An 18,524-nucleotide genomic window follows, 5' to 3' on the forward strand; every position below is an offset into this window, starting at 1 on the left:
CCGAGCGCCAACGCGTCGGGCTCGGCGTCGCATTCCGCCCCCGCGCCCGCCTACGACCAGCCGCGAGCCCGAGCCGCCGAAGGCAGCTCTCGATGCTGCTACCACTGCCGCTGCTGCTGCCGCCGCCGTTGTCGCCACCGGTCCTGCTGGCACGGATGACTCGGACCACTAAGCCCCCCACCTCACCACCATCATCGCCGTCGGGTCCGCTGGCACAGACGGTTCAGACGACTGATTGCACACACCCCCTACATTTCTCCTTCATATACTCCTTCGCAAACACTCGCATTTTCCCTCTTCGCATCGAAGTATACCCCGCATCGCTCACTCGTACACTCCTTCTGGCGCAAACACTCGCATTTCTCGTCTTCGCATCGAAGTTTACATTACAACTCTGGATCTAATGTTCACCCATACTTTCTGTACCGTGTCTGTCACGAAATATCATTGTTTATGCTCAGTTCGCGTCGCATGTGCTGCATCTGCTCACTTTGATGTTCCGTGTGTGAGGTTGCCTTCTCAGCAGAATGTCATTTTGTTGGATGATTCGGCAAGCCCACTACGATCCTTCAGCCATCTCTGAATTGACGATGACCTGTTGCTCCTCGCATAACAGATAGTCACCACGAGTGAGGGCATATTTACCACAGACATGATATAACGTGAATGCAGACATCGTTATTTGATTGAGGTACGTTACATATCGTAAGGACCACAACAACGCTGCGTGAACATTGTTTGAGCGTACTCCGCAACAGCTCATCTCCATTCTCCATGTCACAACACATCGGATCTCGCAGGAGGGCCGTCTCAAATGAGACTCGCATATCTTCGATTGTGTTGCCTGTTGGATCTCATCGCAGCGCCTCGTGACATCGACCAGGTGATAAGTTTGCATCGTCGCGTTGATCTCGTCGTGAGCTCACCCTCGAACGGCGGTGTAGCCACAAAGTCATCGACTTGCGGCTAACTTGCGCCTAGCCACTGACTTGCCCAACACTGCCCAAGTACATGAGAAAGGATTCCGTGCTTATGTAGTAAAACGAAGATTAAGAGTGGACAAGTCGGTTTGGGATACAGACGTCAGGACTATGGAGCAACTATTGAGTGCAATCGCGGAACGAGCTTAAGGATGTCCTGTACTTAGGTACCTGGAACAGAAGAAGAAAAAGGGGCCGCCTTTATTCTGAGCGAGCGTGTGGCGCGCTACGCGCTCGGAGGCAAATGCCAAACATGGCAATTTCGGGGCGCAGCCCGCGGACTTCATGCTCTCTGCTTGTCTCCTCCTTGATCCCACTTGGAGGCCGACCTAACAAGATGGCTGCTTACACAAGCTGTATATGACGAGCTTTGCTCTCTTCCTTCGTACATCGATAGAACCAGCGTTCAGCGCTCAGTCCTCAGCGCGTCAAGCCTGAGGCCGATAACGTATCGGAACCTTCTTTGCGTCGGGGGGACGCGCGGACACCTCGAGTGGCTAGGGAGACCATGTTGTTGGTGGTGTCTGCGGATAAACCGGCTCGGCGATTTTGTCCTTTCCTCTTGCGCAGGTATGTCATGTAACGTTGTCTTCGCGGACGCGTCATGCTCATGCCCGATGGTTCAGCTTGCGTCGTCAGAGATCTCGCATTCACACGAACACAAACGCATTTCGCAGCCAAAACATGTCTCTCCTAGACCATCACCGAACACCGAAGACAAGATTGAGAAAACCGAACCATAGTCCCAAGCTCGAATCGAAATCCGTCCTGCCGGAGCGCTGCTCAACGACGCGCTTTCCTCCCCCGCCCCTTCACTCCGCCTCCAACGCCGCCCTCGTCACGCTCACGTCCACCGGCTCCTCGCACGGCCCATCGTGATACCCCCCTCCACACCTATAACAAAACTCGCCCCCGCACCAACACATCATATGCACGCACCCCCCGCTCTTCTCCACGATCCTCCGACAGTGCGGGCACCGCTGCCACTCCCTCTCCCTCCCCAGCGCCAACAACGCCCGCTCGCCCTCGTCCCGCCCGCCCGAACACGCGACGTGCCACGCGTGCGGCGCGCCTCCGCACGCATCGCACGTCCTCGCCCCGCACCCTTCCCTCACGCACGGCACGGCGCGCGGCGGCTCGCCGGCGCTCTTCCGCCCGACGAACGCTCCGCACGCCGGCGCGGAGCAGTACACCCTCTCCCCCGCCGGCGTCCCAAACTCGCGCTTCCTGTCCTCGTACGCCCGCACCTCGTCCGGCGCGAGCAGCGCCCCGAACGCGTCGTACGGGATCGCGGCGGCCCCGGGGCGACGGTCGCAGCAGCGCGGCGGGAACAGCGACTCGTCCTCCGTCGCTTTCCTGACGAGCTCGCGCAGGCACGAGGGGTGGAACCGGTGGCCGCACGGCATCGCCGCCGGCGCCGGCGTTTGCTGGAGGTCGTCGAGGTCGTCGAGGCACAGGACGCACCGCGCCGCCCTCGCCTTCCCCCGCGACGAACTGGCGGCCGTGCCCTCCTCCTCTTCGAGCTCTAGATCGACGATGGCGATACCGACGACGATCGGACGGTTCGAGGGCGCGATGGCGCCGAGGCGGAGGCCCTGGAAGTCGACTTCTAGGTCGAGCGCCGGGCGATCCCTCGCTCCCAGGTCGAAGAACTTGATATCGCCCAGCGGTTCGAGATTCGGCGCTTTGCGCTGCTCCAGGGGTCCAGATTCGGTGGTCGTTACGGGCAGAGGTGCTGCACCAAGAACAAACAGAAAAGAACACTGTCAGCTTTTCCGTCACCTCAGCGACGCAACAACACCACACGCACCCGGAACATCTTCCACGCCATCCCTATCCTCCACCACCCCATCATCCTCGTCGTCGAAAGGCGCCACGTCCAACGCCCCCTCCTCTTCCACGGCAAACACGAGCGTATCCATCGCCTGCTCGGCCGTGACCCCGTTCTGGACCCCGAGCACGTTCTCCACGAGGACGTCCCACGCGGCGTCCACCTCCGCCCTCCACACCGCCCCTCCTTCTCCCCCTCCTCCTCCTCCCGCCACGAGCATCTGCGCCCTGGCCGCGTCGACGACCTCCATGATATACTCCGGCGTCTGCTCGACGTCGTCGGAGAGGCTGCGCGCGAAGAGGTGGTCACGGAGCACGGCGAGCAGCCGCGTGGTCTCCGCCGCCCAGAGCGCGTGCGCGACGCGCGCGTCCGACGTTCTTCGTCGCTGCTGCTGCTGCTGCCTTCGCGTGGTAGAGGACGACATTTCGCCTTGGGGACACCTGTCTTTTGTGGGTGCTGGCGGTGGGGGAACGCAGACGAGGGCGATCGAGGACGGGCGGGTATTATATGAGGGAGGCGGAAGATGTCATGCCTCGTGTGTACCGCCCTGCGTAGGCTATATCCATGAGAACCTTGTGAGGTGGACTGCTCGCGCGCAAACGGCAGGGCGGGTGTATATCTCGTGGGGGGAGCTTCTGGTGCAACGTGGGCGGTAGTAGGTTGGAGGCGCGTCCTGAGCCTCGTGAAGGGGGTTCCATCGTTGAGTACAGTACCTATACCCTGTGCTATAACTCAATAGTGTTGTTTTATGGACAAAAATTCAACCACGGAATGCGTCGCTGTTCACTCACTGGATCGCAGCTCGCGACGCGGGGTCGATGCTGGCGCCGTGCTGAATGACGCTGTTCGTTCGTGGGCTCGCACAACGTTTACGGACGAAGTCGTATACAGGACATTCACCATCTTGGATTACATGACATGGACGTGTAGCAGCGAGGCAGGGAGCCGGGGGAAAAAAAATGTTGCAACATTGCAGTAGTGGTACAAGCTATCGGGTTCGAAGTAATGATTCGAGCGAGTACTGCGTGGACGGGAGGAGAATTTCTACAGGAATGAACCTGGCCAGATACATTGTACATCGTGAGACTTGTTTGAAGCGTGTTGGCTCGTCAAGAATGTTCAGGACCGTCTAATTGTTAACCGACATAATGCGCGTACCCGACTCCGTCGACTGAATCCATACGGCATCGCCTGCTAGTGCGGATCGTGGAGGTGTGAAGGATCGGATTACAGTATCCGGCGCATGGCGGCGCACTAGGTCGTTTTCGAACCGCGACAGGGCGTCAGCGACGGTGTTCTCGTTCCCTGCAATCCACAGGACTCGCAACTCGATAGAGTTCTCCAAGAGGATATCCACTGCTGCCTTCATAGGTTCGACGAATGGACGTCTCGCCTTCATGGAGTTGAACAGCTTGACGGTCTGCTTGTTGTCGCAATAGATGAGGAGACGCAGTGGAGCCTGACCATGCGATTTCGCCCAATCCAAAGCCGACACAACCGCCAAAATCTCCCAATATAAGCTATCACTCACGCCGCTCGGAGCCTGGACAGGCAGCCGGCACTGGAAACCTTTTTTGAGGCGCGGGCACCAGTATCCCAGGCCACTCAACGAAGCGTCCGAGTAGACGGTCAAGCCAGCATCTTCTGCAGGCCATTCCACCGCCTTAAAGAGCTTGATCGCTCGCGATCGCTCCATGTGGTCTGCGACCCAGATAAGATCGCGTAAGACCGCGTCGCTCAGCGATACCAGTTCGCGGGGATCGGTTTTGCCCTTCATTGACTGATGGAGGTGGGTCAAGCCCGGACGAAGGAGGGGGAAAACGTTGAATGCCCAGTTGACGGAACCGGCTAGCTGCTGGAGCTCGACGAGTGGATAGGATTGAGTCTGAGGAACCCGTTCAGCACCAGCAAGCTCCCGTATCTGCATCACAAGAATCTTGCGCTCGTCCTGACCCATGCCGATGCTCATCTTGTTCGCATCGACTTCGTATCCTATAATTTTGAGTATAGGGCCATGGACCTGCTTGCGATCCTCGTGAGGAATGCCGAGCTCGTCCCAAAGCTCCAAGAGGCGCTTCTGATTCCTCGGCATGCGGCGGCCGTATGGCCGGTACAAACGCATGTTCTCTGATTCGTCATAGCTGAAGATGTCGTCAACGTATCCCAGGAGGTCCGGGATGCCGCGAACTTTGATTGCGATCCACAACACCAGGCTCATGAACGATACGAATATATCTCCGGCTTTTCGGTTCCCGAAGTGGTTGCATCGGTCGACATATCTTTGTCCTTCCACCGTGACGATTTGGCGGATCTGCCATAGAGGGTGCATAGGGAGGTTTCGATACGCGCTGGATACGTCCGACTTCCATAGAATCAGATGACGCTTCGGGTCCAGCCCTGCCGTATGACGGGCACGATGTAAAGCCCTGCCGAGATCCTGGATGTTGTCTACAGGGATTGTCGGTGGAGCACTCGGAATCATTCCGTTGAGCGAGTACTCCCCGAAAGAATCGTCGTTTATAAGACGGAATGAGGTCTCGCCCTTGGGAACGACACAGATGGGCATGCTATACATTCCTTCCTTGAGATCCGTTCCAAACGACGGAGACCACCGCCTGCTCTGGACTTCTTTATCCCTGTACTCCGATACGAAAGCTGCGTGCTTGGGGTTACGAATGGGGCGGAGGGAGTTATCCCAAGTAGTGGGTAGCGCGGGGTCAGACGTGTCTGCTGATGGCCAGAAGCCCTCTCGCAATCCGCGAACGACAGATTGAACAAAGGCCCGATTTGGGTGGGTCCCTAGAAGCTCCTCGAAGCGGTCTACGTCGATAGGCGTAACGATTGGAAATAGACGACGGTTCGCCTTGATCGTTCGCCAGGCTGCAGCATTTTTTCTCTCGTTTTCAGGCACGCCAGGCAGGGGAGCAGCGGACTCAGTGGCCAAGGCAGATGTAACCCTGGGTGTGTCGGGATCGTCGAATGTGCGTTTGTATTGAGGCTGCAGCGCCCATTTCCAGTCGCCGCCAAGAGGCTTGTGTTCAAGGGACCCGTCCGCAAGACGTTTCTCCTGATGTTCAATTGGCGCAAGAGACTTCGATCTATTTATCGCGGGATCACTTCTATTTTACATGTCAGTCAACGATGTCCGCATATTGATGACAAGTCAAGCGAACCCTTGCTTCACACCCGCGCGCGATCGATTAGGGTCAGAAAGGGACTTGAATTTGTTTACGGCGGGTGAGTCGCCTCTGTTGAAAATAAAAATATCAGCTGACGATGTCCGTATCATCCATGAACAGGTCGACCTATTGTGAGAACCCGTATATGAACGGCTCGTATTCGCATGCGCCTTCATCTTGGTCACTGCCGCCACATCGTTTCTGCTCCACACTCTGTTCAACAACATCCACTTCAACAGACGGCGAACGAACCTGTCTTGAGCTCTGGGGTAGGACCGGTTGGCGTTCACCAGAGTCTTTGGCCTATTCGCGGTGGATGGATCGTCACCTCTACTTGGCACACCACTCAGGAACGCTCCAATGATCGATGAAGAGGCATACCTTTTTCCTACACCCGAAGGTGATCCATGAGCGGCCCTCGTTGGAGATTTCGACGTATTCTCGATGGATAGATGACCTCTGCTTCGGTCAGCAACCAACAATGTCCGACAGTCTATTAGTGAACGTACCCTTTCTGAACCGTCGGAGGCGATCGCCAAATGGTTGTCGCTGGGGCCCTGGACGTATTCGCGGCGGCTAAATCACCTCTGCTTCACGAATAAGACAACGGTACCTCGTCATCAATCAACAAGCGTACTTTTTCCGGGCATGCGGGTACGCGCGGACGGCACCGATGAGCCTTTCGATCGCTTTATTGAGAGCTGCAATATCCTCTGGGGAGAACTTTTCCGTCTTGACAAGGCCAGTGGTTATGACGCGCCACGCGGACTCCACGTTCGCTGGCACCGCAGCCTTGGGCCTTCCCGACGCGGTGTATGCGCCGGTCATCTTTGTCTTAGCGGTCTCCAGGGTTTGCATGATAGAGACAGGAGCGGACATGGGTATTCCGCTCTGGTCACGGCCACGAGCCTGCACATGGTCCTGCAGTATGCGCAAGAGCCGTATGAGCTCTTCGGCCCACACGGATCTCGCGCCATCATCGTCTAAAGGTTGAGGGGGACGAGCAGCGGGGGAAACGGGTTTCGCGTCGCCGATGCGAGATGTAGATGACCCCATCGTCCCGGTGGTCCCGGTGCTGTCGCCCGATCTGAGGTTGAAGGGCGAGTTGCCTCATCCTAACATCGACGGGTAGATATATATGAAAGATGAGCGGCCCGCGTTATCTGCATGGTGTAGGTGCTGTTAAGAGCGGTCGGTGTGTTTTATGAGCAAGCTGTACAAGAAGCTCACCGAGATCCCAATAAAGTACTGCTGCATGCACCCCATTACGCGCATTACGAACGAGAAGTCTTATATTACATTGCTGACATCTACTGCGCCATTCGGGAGCCAGTTTTACCCTGCCTAGGTTCGCCATTGAGTGCATGTTTATCATGGGGTGGGCAAGATGTAGCACTGACGGGGACGTGCTGCGCGGATCGAGGCCCGCACTCTTCGCGTTGACTGCCACTGTATAGCACGTCTATATCGATGATGATCGTAGACGCACGACTTGATCTGTTGGCGGTTCGCAGAGATAGCGTCACAGAAAGCTAACATCCTAGCATATACTATCGTGTCGCGGTGTAGCATTCATATGCATCGTGTGCACAGAGGCGGTCTATGAATGAAGCGGGAGGACAAACAGAAGGGGCTGCCATCGTTTCGGGCGGCACGAGCCGAGTTCGGCCGGCCGGCGGAGGTTCCGTACTTGCGCTGGCGCAAATGAGCGGCATCCGGGGACCTTGCGCTATCCTCCTGTGCAACAGCTATACAAGCCATGAATCTTTGAGGGCATCCGCTTTCTATGTTGTCGAGGCCTGCCCAGAGTAAGCCAGGTTATGCTTATCGTTTCATTCGCGCAGCACCTCAACGCCGAACTATCCTATCTCGTGAGCAATACAAACAGCTATCCTACAGATCGGAGCTTGGACGTCAAGCTGACACAGAGCTTAGACGCCTCCGACACGAAGATCACATTCCATAGCTACCGAAGAATGAAGCATGTCAATCTCTGTCGAATACTCGTACACGCCAACGAAATCTCTCACCCACCAACTACGCCGCGATCGCCTCCATAGTCGCGCTCGGAGCCACAGGGCTCACACAGGGTCCATCATGGTACTCTTGTCCGCAGCGGTAGCAGAACTCTTGAGAGCACAAGCACACCATATGGACGCACCCTCCGTTCTTCTCTACGATTCGCTTGCACCGCGGGCAGCGCTGCCACTCTGCTCGTTTTCCCATCTCCAACAACGCGCGCTCGTCAGCGTCGTACCGCGAGGAGCACGCGATGTGCCACGAGTGCGGTGCTCCTCCACAGAGGTCGCAGGTTAAGGTAGCGCATCGCGGGCATGCGACGGCGTTCGGTTGCTTTGCGGTACCCTTCGCCCCGAGGAATGTGCTACAAGTGCGGGAAGAGCAGTACAATCTGTCCGGCGTCATGTACTCGCGGAGCTTTAGATCGTACGTATCCGCCTCTTGACGCGTAAGAAATGCACCAAATACGTCGTAGGGAATAGCCTTTGCACAGCAGCGGGGAGGGAAGAGGGACTCGTTCTTCATCGCGTTGCGAACGAACTCGATGGCACATGACGCGTGGAAGACGTGGCCGCAGGACGTCAAGGGTACCAGCATCCGGCTCATTTCGGATGACTCTCCAATCCCTTCAAGGCATATGACGCACGTAGGGTCGTTACTGATAGTCGAGGTGAAAGGACGTCTGTGCAAACGGGGAGCGACCAGCAAGGCCGAGACGTCGTCATCAGGGCTTGCCTCGTAGGATCCATCTTCCCTGTGTGACGTATGATGTTAACATACAAGAATATCTGCAGGATCACTTACTCCAAATTGGACCCTTCGTCATGAGGAATATATGGGATTATCGCCGGAGATGGGCTATCAAGTATATCCTCGGCCCAGCGACGATCCGAATAGCCTTCTGGATTGTAGTCATCCGCTTGCCGGATGCTTGCACCAACATCGTTCCGTTCGCTCGCCTGGATTTCACCAGACGAGGCATTGACAACTTGGGGTGCAATTCCCATTAACCTCAAAGTCGCCTCCAGTCGTGTGGCCACTGCGCGATCTTCAGTGATATGAAAAGGCAATCGATACAAGGACGACGACGATGTATCAGCGTCAGGTTGGACTTCTTAGGGCCCAATTGTGAATATTACACACACTGTTCTGATTCGTCATCGCCATTCGATGAGTCGGTATCCACAGATGTGAAGTCCCTAGGAGTTTGTGAGTGCCTATCCTATCTACCCAGACGATGCTTACTGAGGGTTGATCTCCGCGGGTTCGTCTTCGTCATCCGACTCCACAGCATAAAGCACATCAACGTGAGGCACCTCGTGCGCAGAAACTGGGCCTGCTTCTGCCTCGATCGCGACAGCTAGCCTGTTTATTGCTTCATCAGGGGTCGTCGTACTCCTCGATTCCGAGCTGCGAATCATCCCGAGCAGGTGTTCCGTGAGGACGGTCCATGCCGCATCGACCTCAGCGGGCATCACGGTTCCGCGGCTCCCCGACGCGGTGTACACGGCGAGCATCTGGACCTTGGCCGTCTCGAGGATCTCCATGATGTGCACGGGAGTCTGCGCAGACGGGTTGCGCCCGTCGAGGCTCCGGGCATACAGATGGTCCCTGAGCACGTTCAAGAGCTGCATGGTCTCTGCGGCCCATAGAGATCTTGCAACGTGCTCGTCGGAGGAGGTATCGCTCGCGCGTACCCCCTCCGTCGTGTCGGATGTGGTGTGGTTTGTGCTGTTCATATTGTTGTGCTCGACCGACGTTGATAACGATATCACTCTCGCTGGCGTACAAGGAGGACAAGGAGAGCGGGCATGCTATGATCGCGGGGGGATACACCACTTTGAGCGTTATGCCTCATGTCCGCGGCCTGTTCAAGCTGTAGATGCTATACGAAGCAGAATTACTTCTTGATACTAAGCGTATGAGACACGGGATAAGAACGGTGATCGATAGGCGGCATACAACTTCGTATCTCATGCATCATGCCTCATGTTACTGTTCACTGCCTGTGCGAGCTGTAGATGCTATACAAAACAAAGTTACTTCTCCGTATATGGGGCATGAAGAAACATGGCAAGAACGATCCCGCTGTAGCACGCCTCGCGCGTGTCCCCAAGATTCTACGGACAAAAACTATATCGCACGTGTCAAGAATAGATACATGCTGTCGGGCTCTAGACCATCGAACTGGTCGAGGCGCCTTTGCTCAAAGACGATTGCGCCTGCATCGATTGCAGGCCATCATACCGCACCCCGTTCCACATCGCTGGAGAAGTGGGCGATGATGAGCATCTGCTGCGGATCCACGTGCAGAAGATGCTCACGAAGAGGTATTGTGGAAGCCAGAACCCGCATTCTTCGCATTGGCCTCCGCCCGAACGATATCCCCATCTTCCATGCTGATGTTCGTGGTTGACGCGCAGGTCCTCCACGGCGGCTTGCACCCTCTCCAGCATAACAGCTTGCGGCACCGCCTCGCGCCTGGGATCGATCCCAGCCTCGACCTGGCGTCGGGCGGCGACGACGAGACGGTTTTCATCCCACTGCGGGCATTGGCACGTCTTCCACGTCTTCGCACACACGTAGCAGAACTGCGCGCGGCAGCGGCACGTCATGTGGAAGCAGCCATGTGCGAGTTCGACCATCTGGTGACATTGTGGACAACGCTGCCAGCCTTCTTCCCTGGCGAGGTCGAGCACGACCTGGGCCTCGGTGTCGGTGGCGCAGGGTTGGAAGAAAGGGTGCGCGGCGGTGTTGCACGCGCCGCAGGTCCGGGTGTAGCATTCGGGGCAGTAGAGAGGTGTTGGGGTCGAGGTAGCAGCACCGACGAAGGCGCCGCAAGAGCGTGAACTGCAGTAAATTTTCTTTCCGACCGTGTTGTACTCGCGCTCCTTCTTCTCGAAGAGGAGGGCCAGCTGGGACGAAAGATGGGGCCTGATGAGCGAGAAAGGGATGGGCTGCGTGCAGCAGCGGATTGGAAACAGGGATTGGTCTCGCGTAGCGGCTTCGACCAGGTCGGTGATGCATTCTACATCGTATGGGTGCCCGCACGGGCCTGCGATGGAGGGACCTGTAATCTTGTCGCGGCAGGATGTGCATTCTTTCGCGGGTTTCGGTCTGGACAGATGTTGAGCATCAGGACTCTGCTATGGGCAGGAGCGAGAGAACGTACTTGCTTGAAGGCGCCGCTGTGTAGGTGCTACCATGCGGAGCTTTAGGAGTGGCGCGGCCAGAGTTTGTGACCAGGGTGGATAAACTATGAGATAACGAGGTTAGATACCCAGTCAGATATACGCCTGGGATACTTGCATCGATGTGGCAGTTGTAGAAGCTGGAGTAGACGACGCGGCGGGCTTCGACGTTGACGGGCGCGCGGCAGATGCGCTGCTCGCAGCTGGCCGAACGGGGATGCCTTGTGAGAGGGCGAGGGCGACGCGGCGATCGTCCCTCGCCTGATTCTCCTCAGCCTGGCAGGCCTGGACCAGAGCATGATCCGTCGCAAGGGCGGAATCGATGCTCTGAGCCAGGACACGATCCTCGACGGCCCGACTCATGGCGCGGACCTCTTCCTCGTACAGGCGGAGGGCAAGGTCGGCGTCGCTCGGAGGCGCGCCGTCCTTACCCTTCCCCTTGCGGTGATCTTCGAGCTCGCGTAGGTCCTCGAGCGCAAGCTCGGCGATAAGGCGATACAATTGAACGTCATCGTCATCATCTGGATTTGGATGGTAGGGGGTAATCGACGCCGAGTTTATCACGTTGGGGACACGGGATGGACCTGCAAGCGCTGCCATCTCGTATACCCTGTGGTAGGGTGATGCACGGGAGCCGGGGGGGCTGAGCGAGCTGGAAGGCGCATTATATGTGAAGATCGCGTGAGATAAGGATCGGTCCCACGCACAGTCAGTCCATATTCAGACGCCATCACAGAGGTTTGGCTGCCATCGAGGCTTGAGCGCCAGTCGATTTCCCTTGTGCTCTAGTAGCGCGTCGCGAATGGTATTCGCCAGCCATGTATAACAGATGCCTTCTGGAAACCCTATGATCTGCGATTACGAAACATCGATCGTCAACGTATGCACGGCGATCGCATATCCAATCGTTACACGGGCAGTACACGCCTGCAGACATTGCAACGATGTCCTGAGCATTGTGTATCCAGAGCGATCATACAACCTGAAAGAATGAGCGCGCCATCATCGCTCACCTCTTTGACCGCTCACGTGATGCAAGAGCTTCGAAGTGGGAGGTCCGGCGGTGGATTACGAGCGTAACAAGAACGGCCCGTAGGGATCGCTGGATCGCTTATAGAGGCGGCAACTTTGATGTTATACTACCGCAAGTCGTTACTGGTTCAAGACACAGTCCATAAACCCTGCAGATGAACCTTGATCAAGATCGGGTAAAACCGTGATCAACGACGAGAGGTGATACCAATTCCTTCATCCCACCACCGCCACCTGAATCATCCATATCATTGCCCTTGCCGTTTTCAAGGCAATTCTTGGAGTATTGGTGTCTGTGGCACTCGTTGAAGCCGTTAATCCGAGAATCCCTGGTCGAGGGTCGATATTTCTCGAGATAGCATGATGTCCCTGTGACAGGTGTCGTGGGCCTTGGATGGAGTGACGCGGGAGGGCGGTCTTCCCCGAAACTGGGCGACGTGTACTCACCAGACCAGTTCGTATGCTCAACGACCCAGTGACCGAACTCGCGTATCCCTGCCGCTCAGCCAACGCCGGCAAACCGATGTAACTGTTTGATGAGTATGATCTGCCTCGGACTTCCATTTCTCCAAGCTACATGCATTATGTCAGGTTGAAGACATCCAGGATACAGCGCCGAAATCTCCTCGTGGACGGCGGATCAGTCTTGTGGTGTCTTCCTCATCCGCGGCCTCTTCCTATCACGACCGTGATCGTGGTCTTGTTGAGGAATCGTTCGAAGAGCCCTGAAACAAGTTGCCTGTTTTGTGCGTTAACTACAATCTAAGCATCGATGGTGAACGCCCGTACCTTCGTTGACTTCCAAGAGGGTCTGCATGTAGGTGGTGCGGAAGGGCGATGGCGGTGACCTGCGGGAAATCTCTACGCGCAGCAATCACGCCGGATTCTTCTCCATGTCGAGCGGCGAGCCTGAACTTGAAGATTGAGGAGCTGTCAATATGAATTCCTGCGAATGCCAGGACGTATGTGAGCACGCCGCGGACGCTCGCATGCCACTTGGAACTTCCGATCATCCACAACAAATGCGCGTGCGAAGCGTGGATCAAATACTATATCGTTTAGCGAATACATCGTCCACAGATGCCATAGAGCAAGCGCAAAGACGTCGACAAAGCGGTCGCAAACTTCCACGAAACTTCTTCAACGCCGGCAACTGCCGGCGTGTAGCGCCACCATCGGGTCTTCGCCCCGACAGAGACTCTCCTGACGAACGTGCCCTCGAGTCGTGATAAAAACCCTACAGAAAGACACGTATTACGCCCTATAAAGTATGACTGACCCGTAAGGCCTCCGTAGCATAGAAGTAGAGTAGAACGAACATTGTACTCTAGCTTTCTCCTGCGCACTCAACGAGACTTACCCCGGTCTATTGTGTCAACTTAAAGGAACTCTAACCGTGTGACTACACTTCGCTTACAAAGCTTACCCGTCGTCACACGGGGAGCCCCTTGAACCTGTCCTGCCTTGTCTCGCTCGCTGGCTTCCTTGAACGGCTGATATGTATGATCCCGAGTATGCGCGAATCACTACACGTGGCTCATGTGTGTCGGCCAAGGAAAATTATACAATCGAGGGCATCCTTCCGCGGACTCTGTATGCATCATCTGTAACAAGTATTATCATTATATCGTTGGCCTCATCGAGGATCGCAAAGTCTGTACTTTTATGACCGTAAGTTCGTCTCGTGTCCCCGGGGCACCCGGACCGAACTTATTGTTCCCTGATCCCTGGCACTCCGAACCTCCGGGACACATTATATCTGACCGCGAGAGTCTTAAAAAATCTGACCTCGTAAGCACGTGTCCCCAGGGCAGGCTGCGGATAAACTTCCCACGGCCCCGAACTCGGGGGTGTCCCCTGTCCCCCTCCGACCTGGCCGAACTTACGGTCGTAAAAGCACAGTACTGTACTTTTACGACCATAAGTTCAAGCGGACCCCTTGGGGACAGGGGACACGCTGTAAGTTCAGACTCGTGGGAAGTTCATGAACTGATATCAATTAGATTGCTTTGTTCTCACAGTAAGTGTTGCTAATTCTCACGGTCAGTAAGGTTCGGCCGAAATGGGAGGGGACAGGGGACAAAACCCTGATTTAGGTTCAGTTCAAGGGTAGGGGGGGAACGGGGACGAACTTATGGTCGTAAAAGTACAGTACTAGTATTTCAGACTTTCTTTGTACAAGGAGGTGTCATGTCATTATATGCTGTTCGCAGCAAAAAAATAATTCAGGCGACCACCACCACTACGTGGCACCGCCCCGATTTGGTAAATTGTAAACCCTGGTCCCGCGCATCCCGAAAAAACGAAAAAACGGTATATGTATCCACGCATGTCCGAGTTGGTATGTACGAGCTTCGCACAAACGTTCGGAAGCACGATGGGCGCAACTTATGGAGTCCAAATGTAACAAAAAAAAGAGAGAGAGAAAACAACAGGGACGGAGCATGCAATGACAAAAAGCAAAAAGCAATGTATACGATACACGGTGCAATGAGTTTGAAATGATGACGGAGTTGTATATCCACTGAGGCGGGTACAAGCATGACACGCGAAGAAAAAAAGAGACAGAAAAAAAATCCAAAGGCGACGACACAGAAAAGACGCGGTCCGCCCCCCGGCGATGAGAATACGAGGAGGTAAGAAGACATTTCAAGGTGCTACGCTAACGCCCGAACGCGATCCCCCACGGCGAGCTTCTCCGGCGCTGCTGCTGCTGCTGCTGACCAGGCACGTCGTCCCACGCCCACCCCGATCCCGATCCCGAATCCGAACGTGCGTGGTGGTGGTGGTGTTGGTGTTGGTGTTGGTGGTGATTTTGGTACTCGTCCTCGACATCCTGCGGCATCCGGATCAACCCCGCCTGGTCCTCCTCCCACATCTCCACTCTCTCCCTCTCCCTCTCCCTCTCCCCCTCCCCCTCCCCCGCCCCTGCCCCCTCCCTGTCGCGTGCGTGCATCCCCCGGTCGCGCTCGTGTTCGGGCACGAGCACGTCCGGCGGGTCGAGCGCCGCCTGCCACTCGATCTCGACCGGCTCGTGCTCGAGCGGGCGGGCCTCGCCCCAGATGGTGTGGCCCGGGCCCGTCGTCGTCGTCGTCGCGGACGAGGGCGAAGAGGGGGGGGAGGCGGAGGAGCGGCGCGCGAGGCCTGGGAGACGGGAGGCGGAGTGCACGCCGTCGTGCATCGCGAACGGGTTTAACCTAGATTTTTTGGTGGGAAATAAAACGCGCGGAGGGAAAAGAGGATCAGCGCTGGGTCGAGAGAGAGAGAGGAACGAAGGGGAGATGAGCAGGGGAGGGAAGGGGAGGCTGAAGTGCGAGACAAGAGGAGAATGGAAGCCAAGGGCACGCAGAAGGCGGTTCGCCGGAAGTGGACGAAAGCGGTATGGGCTGCTGACCGCTGCGGAGGAGGAAGAGTGTAGTGTGCGCTACACAGATCGCGACGAGATCGCAGAAGAGCGAAAGGGGGGGGGGAGTTTGAAATACAAAAAGTGACGTAAAAAAAACCGAGAGAGAGAAGAAATGGAAGAAAGAAGAGAGGAGATAAATATAAAGAAAGGCGAAATTTACCGGAAGACGCCCATCATCCTGCGTTGCGCCGCGCTCGCCTGGGTCGCGCGCAGGGGTACCTCGCTCGGGACGACGTTGCTCATCTGGCCCTGGCCGCCGCCGTACGCGTCGCCGCCCAAGGCCGGGCTCGGGGATAATCCGGTCGAGAACGGGTGCTGCGGCTGGGATCCGGCGAAGGACGCGGAAGGGTGCTCGAAGACGAAGGATTCGTCCGCTTCCGGCTCGCGTTTGATGCGGGCGGGGGCCGGTGGAGACGCGGATGCGGCGGACGGCGCGGGGGTGTGCAGTCGCGCGGGTTCTGTTGGGCGAGGGTGGTGGTGCTGGTGCTGCTGGTGCTGGTGCTGGTGCTGGTGCACCGAGTCGTGGTGGGGGTGGTGCTGATGATGTTGGCGCAGCGCCGGCAAAGCAGAGGAAGAGGCGGACGGGAGGTGTTGTTGCCGATGTTGAGCTACGTGGGGGGTGGTGGTGGTAGCGGTGGTAGCGGCGGTGGTGGTTTCCGCGCGAGCGGGGTAGTGTCCGTATGGCGCGTGCCCGTACAACGTCGGATCGGCCGCGTTCGAGCTGAAGCTGTTATCGGACGCCGCCCAGTAGCTCTGCGGATGGGGCTGCTGATGAGGCCGCGAGGACGAGGAAGACGCGGAAGACGATGCCCAAGCGGAGGGGAGGTACGGATCCCAGGACATCGCGTTGCGGGGCGGGAGGGACAACGAGGGCAACAGCAGCGGGTCGGCGCTGCCCGCGTAATATCTGTCGAACTCGCCCGCGACGGGCAGAGGCGCGGGATAGGTTGACGCTGCGGTTGTAGCCATTGCCCGTCGGTTGAGGCGGCGAGGCGGAGGCGGGGAGGGCGGAGACGGCGTGGCGGGCGGTTCTGCGGGGGAGAGAGAGCGATACGGAGGCAATCGCGATGCTGGATGGAGCGAGAGGTCTGCGCGGTTACACGTCACCGCGGGCGCGAGCGCTAGCGGCGTCCTTTTCTCCTGTTCTCCGTGTCGATAAGGAACCGAGGAAAATGCGTATGAAATGCCGAGAGGGGAGGACGGTGGGGATGGAACGCGGGAGGTTGGTGCGCAGATCTTATAGAGCGGGAACGCGCGGTTGTAACAAAAGGATCTTGCATCTTACATCAGTCGGGCGAACCGAGGGGTGGTGTAAGGGCGCGAATCCGTTAATTTGATTGCACGGTGTGTGCCACGCGACGATTGTGTCCGCGCCTCTTCGAAGAGACCGGAATTCGAGAGCGCGTCCGTAAGCATGAACACGCCGGCGGAGCTGGCCGTCCCCGCTTGCGCCGCCTTTGGGGGGTTTTTTTTCTTCGTTTTGGGATTCATCCTTTTTCGATTCGCTATAGAGTCAGAAAGAAACGCGGTCGATCCACGAGGTATCGGCTGACGATCCTCGGGGCTCCGCGGAAAAAAGTACGAGAGACGTGGTGGTTGGTGGTGTTTTACATGCCGCGCCGAAGCGATCCGGAAGATACGCTATACGCCCTTCGGGGGGGTGTGGCAGGAAACGAGCGGCGGGGGGCCCAGAGACGAGTGTGGGAGAGAGACGGCGGTGTCCGTTGGCTCTACTCGCGTGGCGTTGTTGTTCCCTGTGGATGTGGGTTTTCTGGGTTTGTGCGCCCCGCACGCTTGCCCGGTTTGGCAGGTTTCGCGACGGGATTTGCAGCGCGAGGGCGCCCGGGGCGGGCTGCCCCATGACGCTTGCGCGCGTGCCTTCCACTTAACCTTTGGACCTGAGACGGTAGATCGGCGGTCAGATGTGGTTTTTGGACCAAGAACTGGCTCACAGAGCTCGTCTTTAGCCTCCGTGCCCCCCACTCGCGTTGCAGCGAAATGGCCGGTGAGCTGGGAAAAGGGCATGCGTGAGGTGAAATGCCACACTAAAGTTCCGAGCAAAAAGTCAGATGGGTCCCCGAGTCCGAGGAGAAAAGAGCTGGGCGATGCGGAAAGCGCTAACGGGATCTGCTCTCCGGTGGATGTGCGCGAAGGTGAGCTAAGAAGGAAGCATGGGGACGGCCGACGAACCCATGCGCGTTACGTGGAAAAAAAGAGACCGGCGTCGGAGGCCCCTAATCTTGGGTTTGCTTCCGCGTTCGAACTTGGTTGGATGTGGATCGCCCACCGCGTGTCTATCCTCTATCCGTGACGTACTCGATAAAGTTCGACTTCGGGTCTTCTCAGTTCGTGTACGATGGCAAGTCCGTACGGAATCTCTACCAGGACTGCGATTCGCCGCTGTGGGCATGGTCTGCCCATGGAAGACCGATAATTCATAACTTATTCTTTGGAGATCGCCTTGGCAACAACGCACGTTCTCGAAAGGGAACTGTCGATGACTTGTTCCTCTCCGGGCACCTTCTACTCTGCACGCAATCGTCGATCCCATAATGAAAAATCCGATCGCAATCTCGATTCATGACCAGCGAGACGTCGAACGGGGGGGACAGTCGCTTCTGGAGTGTATATAGGATAATCTGCACATATAGAGGATCACAGAGCTTTTCGGTGGACGAGCAGGTCTTTGAGTCGTTTATGACCGTTTCGTCGCCCGCCGTACCTTCGCTGCACGCCAACAACATGCCAAGGGTGCGTGCTTCGACGGTGTGGACGAGAATACGAGATCTCCTACATGGTACGTTCACCTTCCTCCCTCCCTCCCTCCCTCCCTCCCTCCGGCCGATCCGAGGAGCAAAAAAGAAAAAGTACCATCGAAGCTGGGGC

The 18,524-nt window shown here is 57.0% G+C and overlaps 6 protein-coding genes across 6 annotated transcripts; 1 reads left to right on the plus strand and 5 right to left on the minus strand.

The window, feature by feature from the left end:
- Positions 1–7: 7 nt before the first annotated feature.
- PUNSTDRAFT_134983 (uncharacterized protein) lies at positions 8–172 on the plus strand (the record flags this gene model as incomplete). The annotated part of the gene is made up of 1 exon (XM_007384496.1): positions 8–172. A coding segment is annotated over one exon (165 nt), but the record flags the coding sequence as incomplete, so codon positions are not given.
- A 1,620-nt stretch (positions 173–1,792) lies between these two features.
- PUNSTDRAFT_103483 (uncharacterized protein) lies at positions 1,793–2,985 on the minus strand (the record flags this gene model as incomplete). Its single annotated transcript, XM_007384497.1, has 1 exon — positions 1,793–2,985. The coding sequence occupies exon 1, from the start codon at positions 2,384–2,386 to the stop codon at positions 1,793–1,795; it is 594 nt and encodes a 197-aa protein (XP_007384559.1). The 5' UTR covers positions 2,387–2,985.
- A 1,021-nt stretch (positions 2,986–4,006) lies between these two features.
- PUNSTDRAFT_34352 (uncharacterized protein) lies at positions 4,007–4,411 on the minus strand (the record flags this gene model as incomplete). Its single annotated transcript, XM_007384498.1, has 1 exon — positions 4,007–4,411. A coding segment is annotated over one exon (405 nt), but the record flags the coding sequence as incomplete, so codon positions are not given.
- A 51-nt stretch (positions 4,412–4,462) lies between these two features.
- PUNSTDRAFT_69000 (uncharacterized protein) lies at positions 4,463–5,029 on the minus strand (the record flags this gene model as incomplete). Its single annotated transcript, XM_007384499.1, has 1 exon — positions 4,463–5,029. A coding segment is annotated over one exon (567 nt), but the record flags the coding sequence as incomplete, so codon positions are not given.
- A 5,154-nt stretch (positions 5,030–10,183) lies between these two features.
- Positions 10,184–11,736, minus strand: PUNSTDRAFT_103484 (uncharacterized protein; the record flags this gene model as incomplete). The annotated part of the gene is made up of 3 exons (XM_007384500.1): positions 11,319–11,736; positions 11,182–11,265; positions 10,184–11,126 (listed from the first exon to the last, which is right to left on the minus strand). Exons 1-3 carry the CDS (start codon positions 11,561–11,563, stop codon positions 10,184–10,186), a joined length of 1,272 nt encoding a protein of 423 aa, XP_007384562.1. The 5' UTR covers positions 11,564–11,736.
- Positions 11,737–14,894: 3,158 nt separating this feature from the next.
- PUNSTDRAFT_45067 (uncharacterized protein) lies at positions 14,895–16,607 on the minus strand (the record flags this gene model as incomplete). The annotated part of the gene is made up of 2 exons (XM_007384501.1): positions 14,895–15,429; positions 15,799–16,607. The coding sequence occupies 2 exons, from the start codon at positions 16,605–16,607 to the stop codon at positions 14,895–14,897; spliced, it is 1,344 nt and encodes a 447-aa protein (XP_007384563.1).
- Positions 16,608–18,524: the final 1,917 nt, after the last annotated feature.

This window comes from Punctularia strigosozonata (assembly GCF_000264995.1).
Source record: "Punctularia strigosozonata HHB-11173 SS5 unplaced genomic scaffold PUNSTscaffold_7, whole genome shotgun sequence".
In the NCBI taxonomy this organism is placed as follows: Eukaryota; Fungi; Basidiomycota; class Agaricomycetes; order Corticiales; family Punctulariaceae; genus Punctularia; species Punctularia strigosozonata.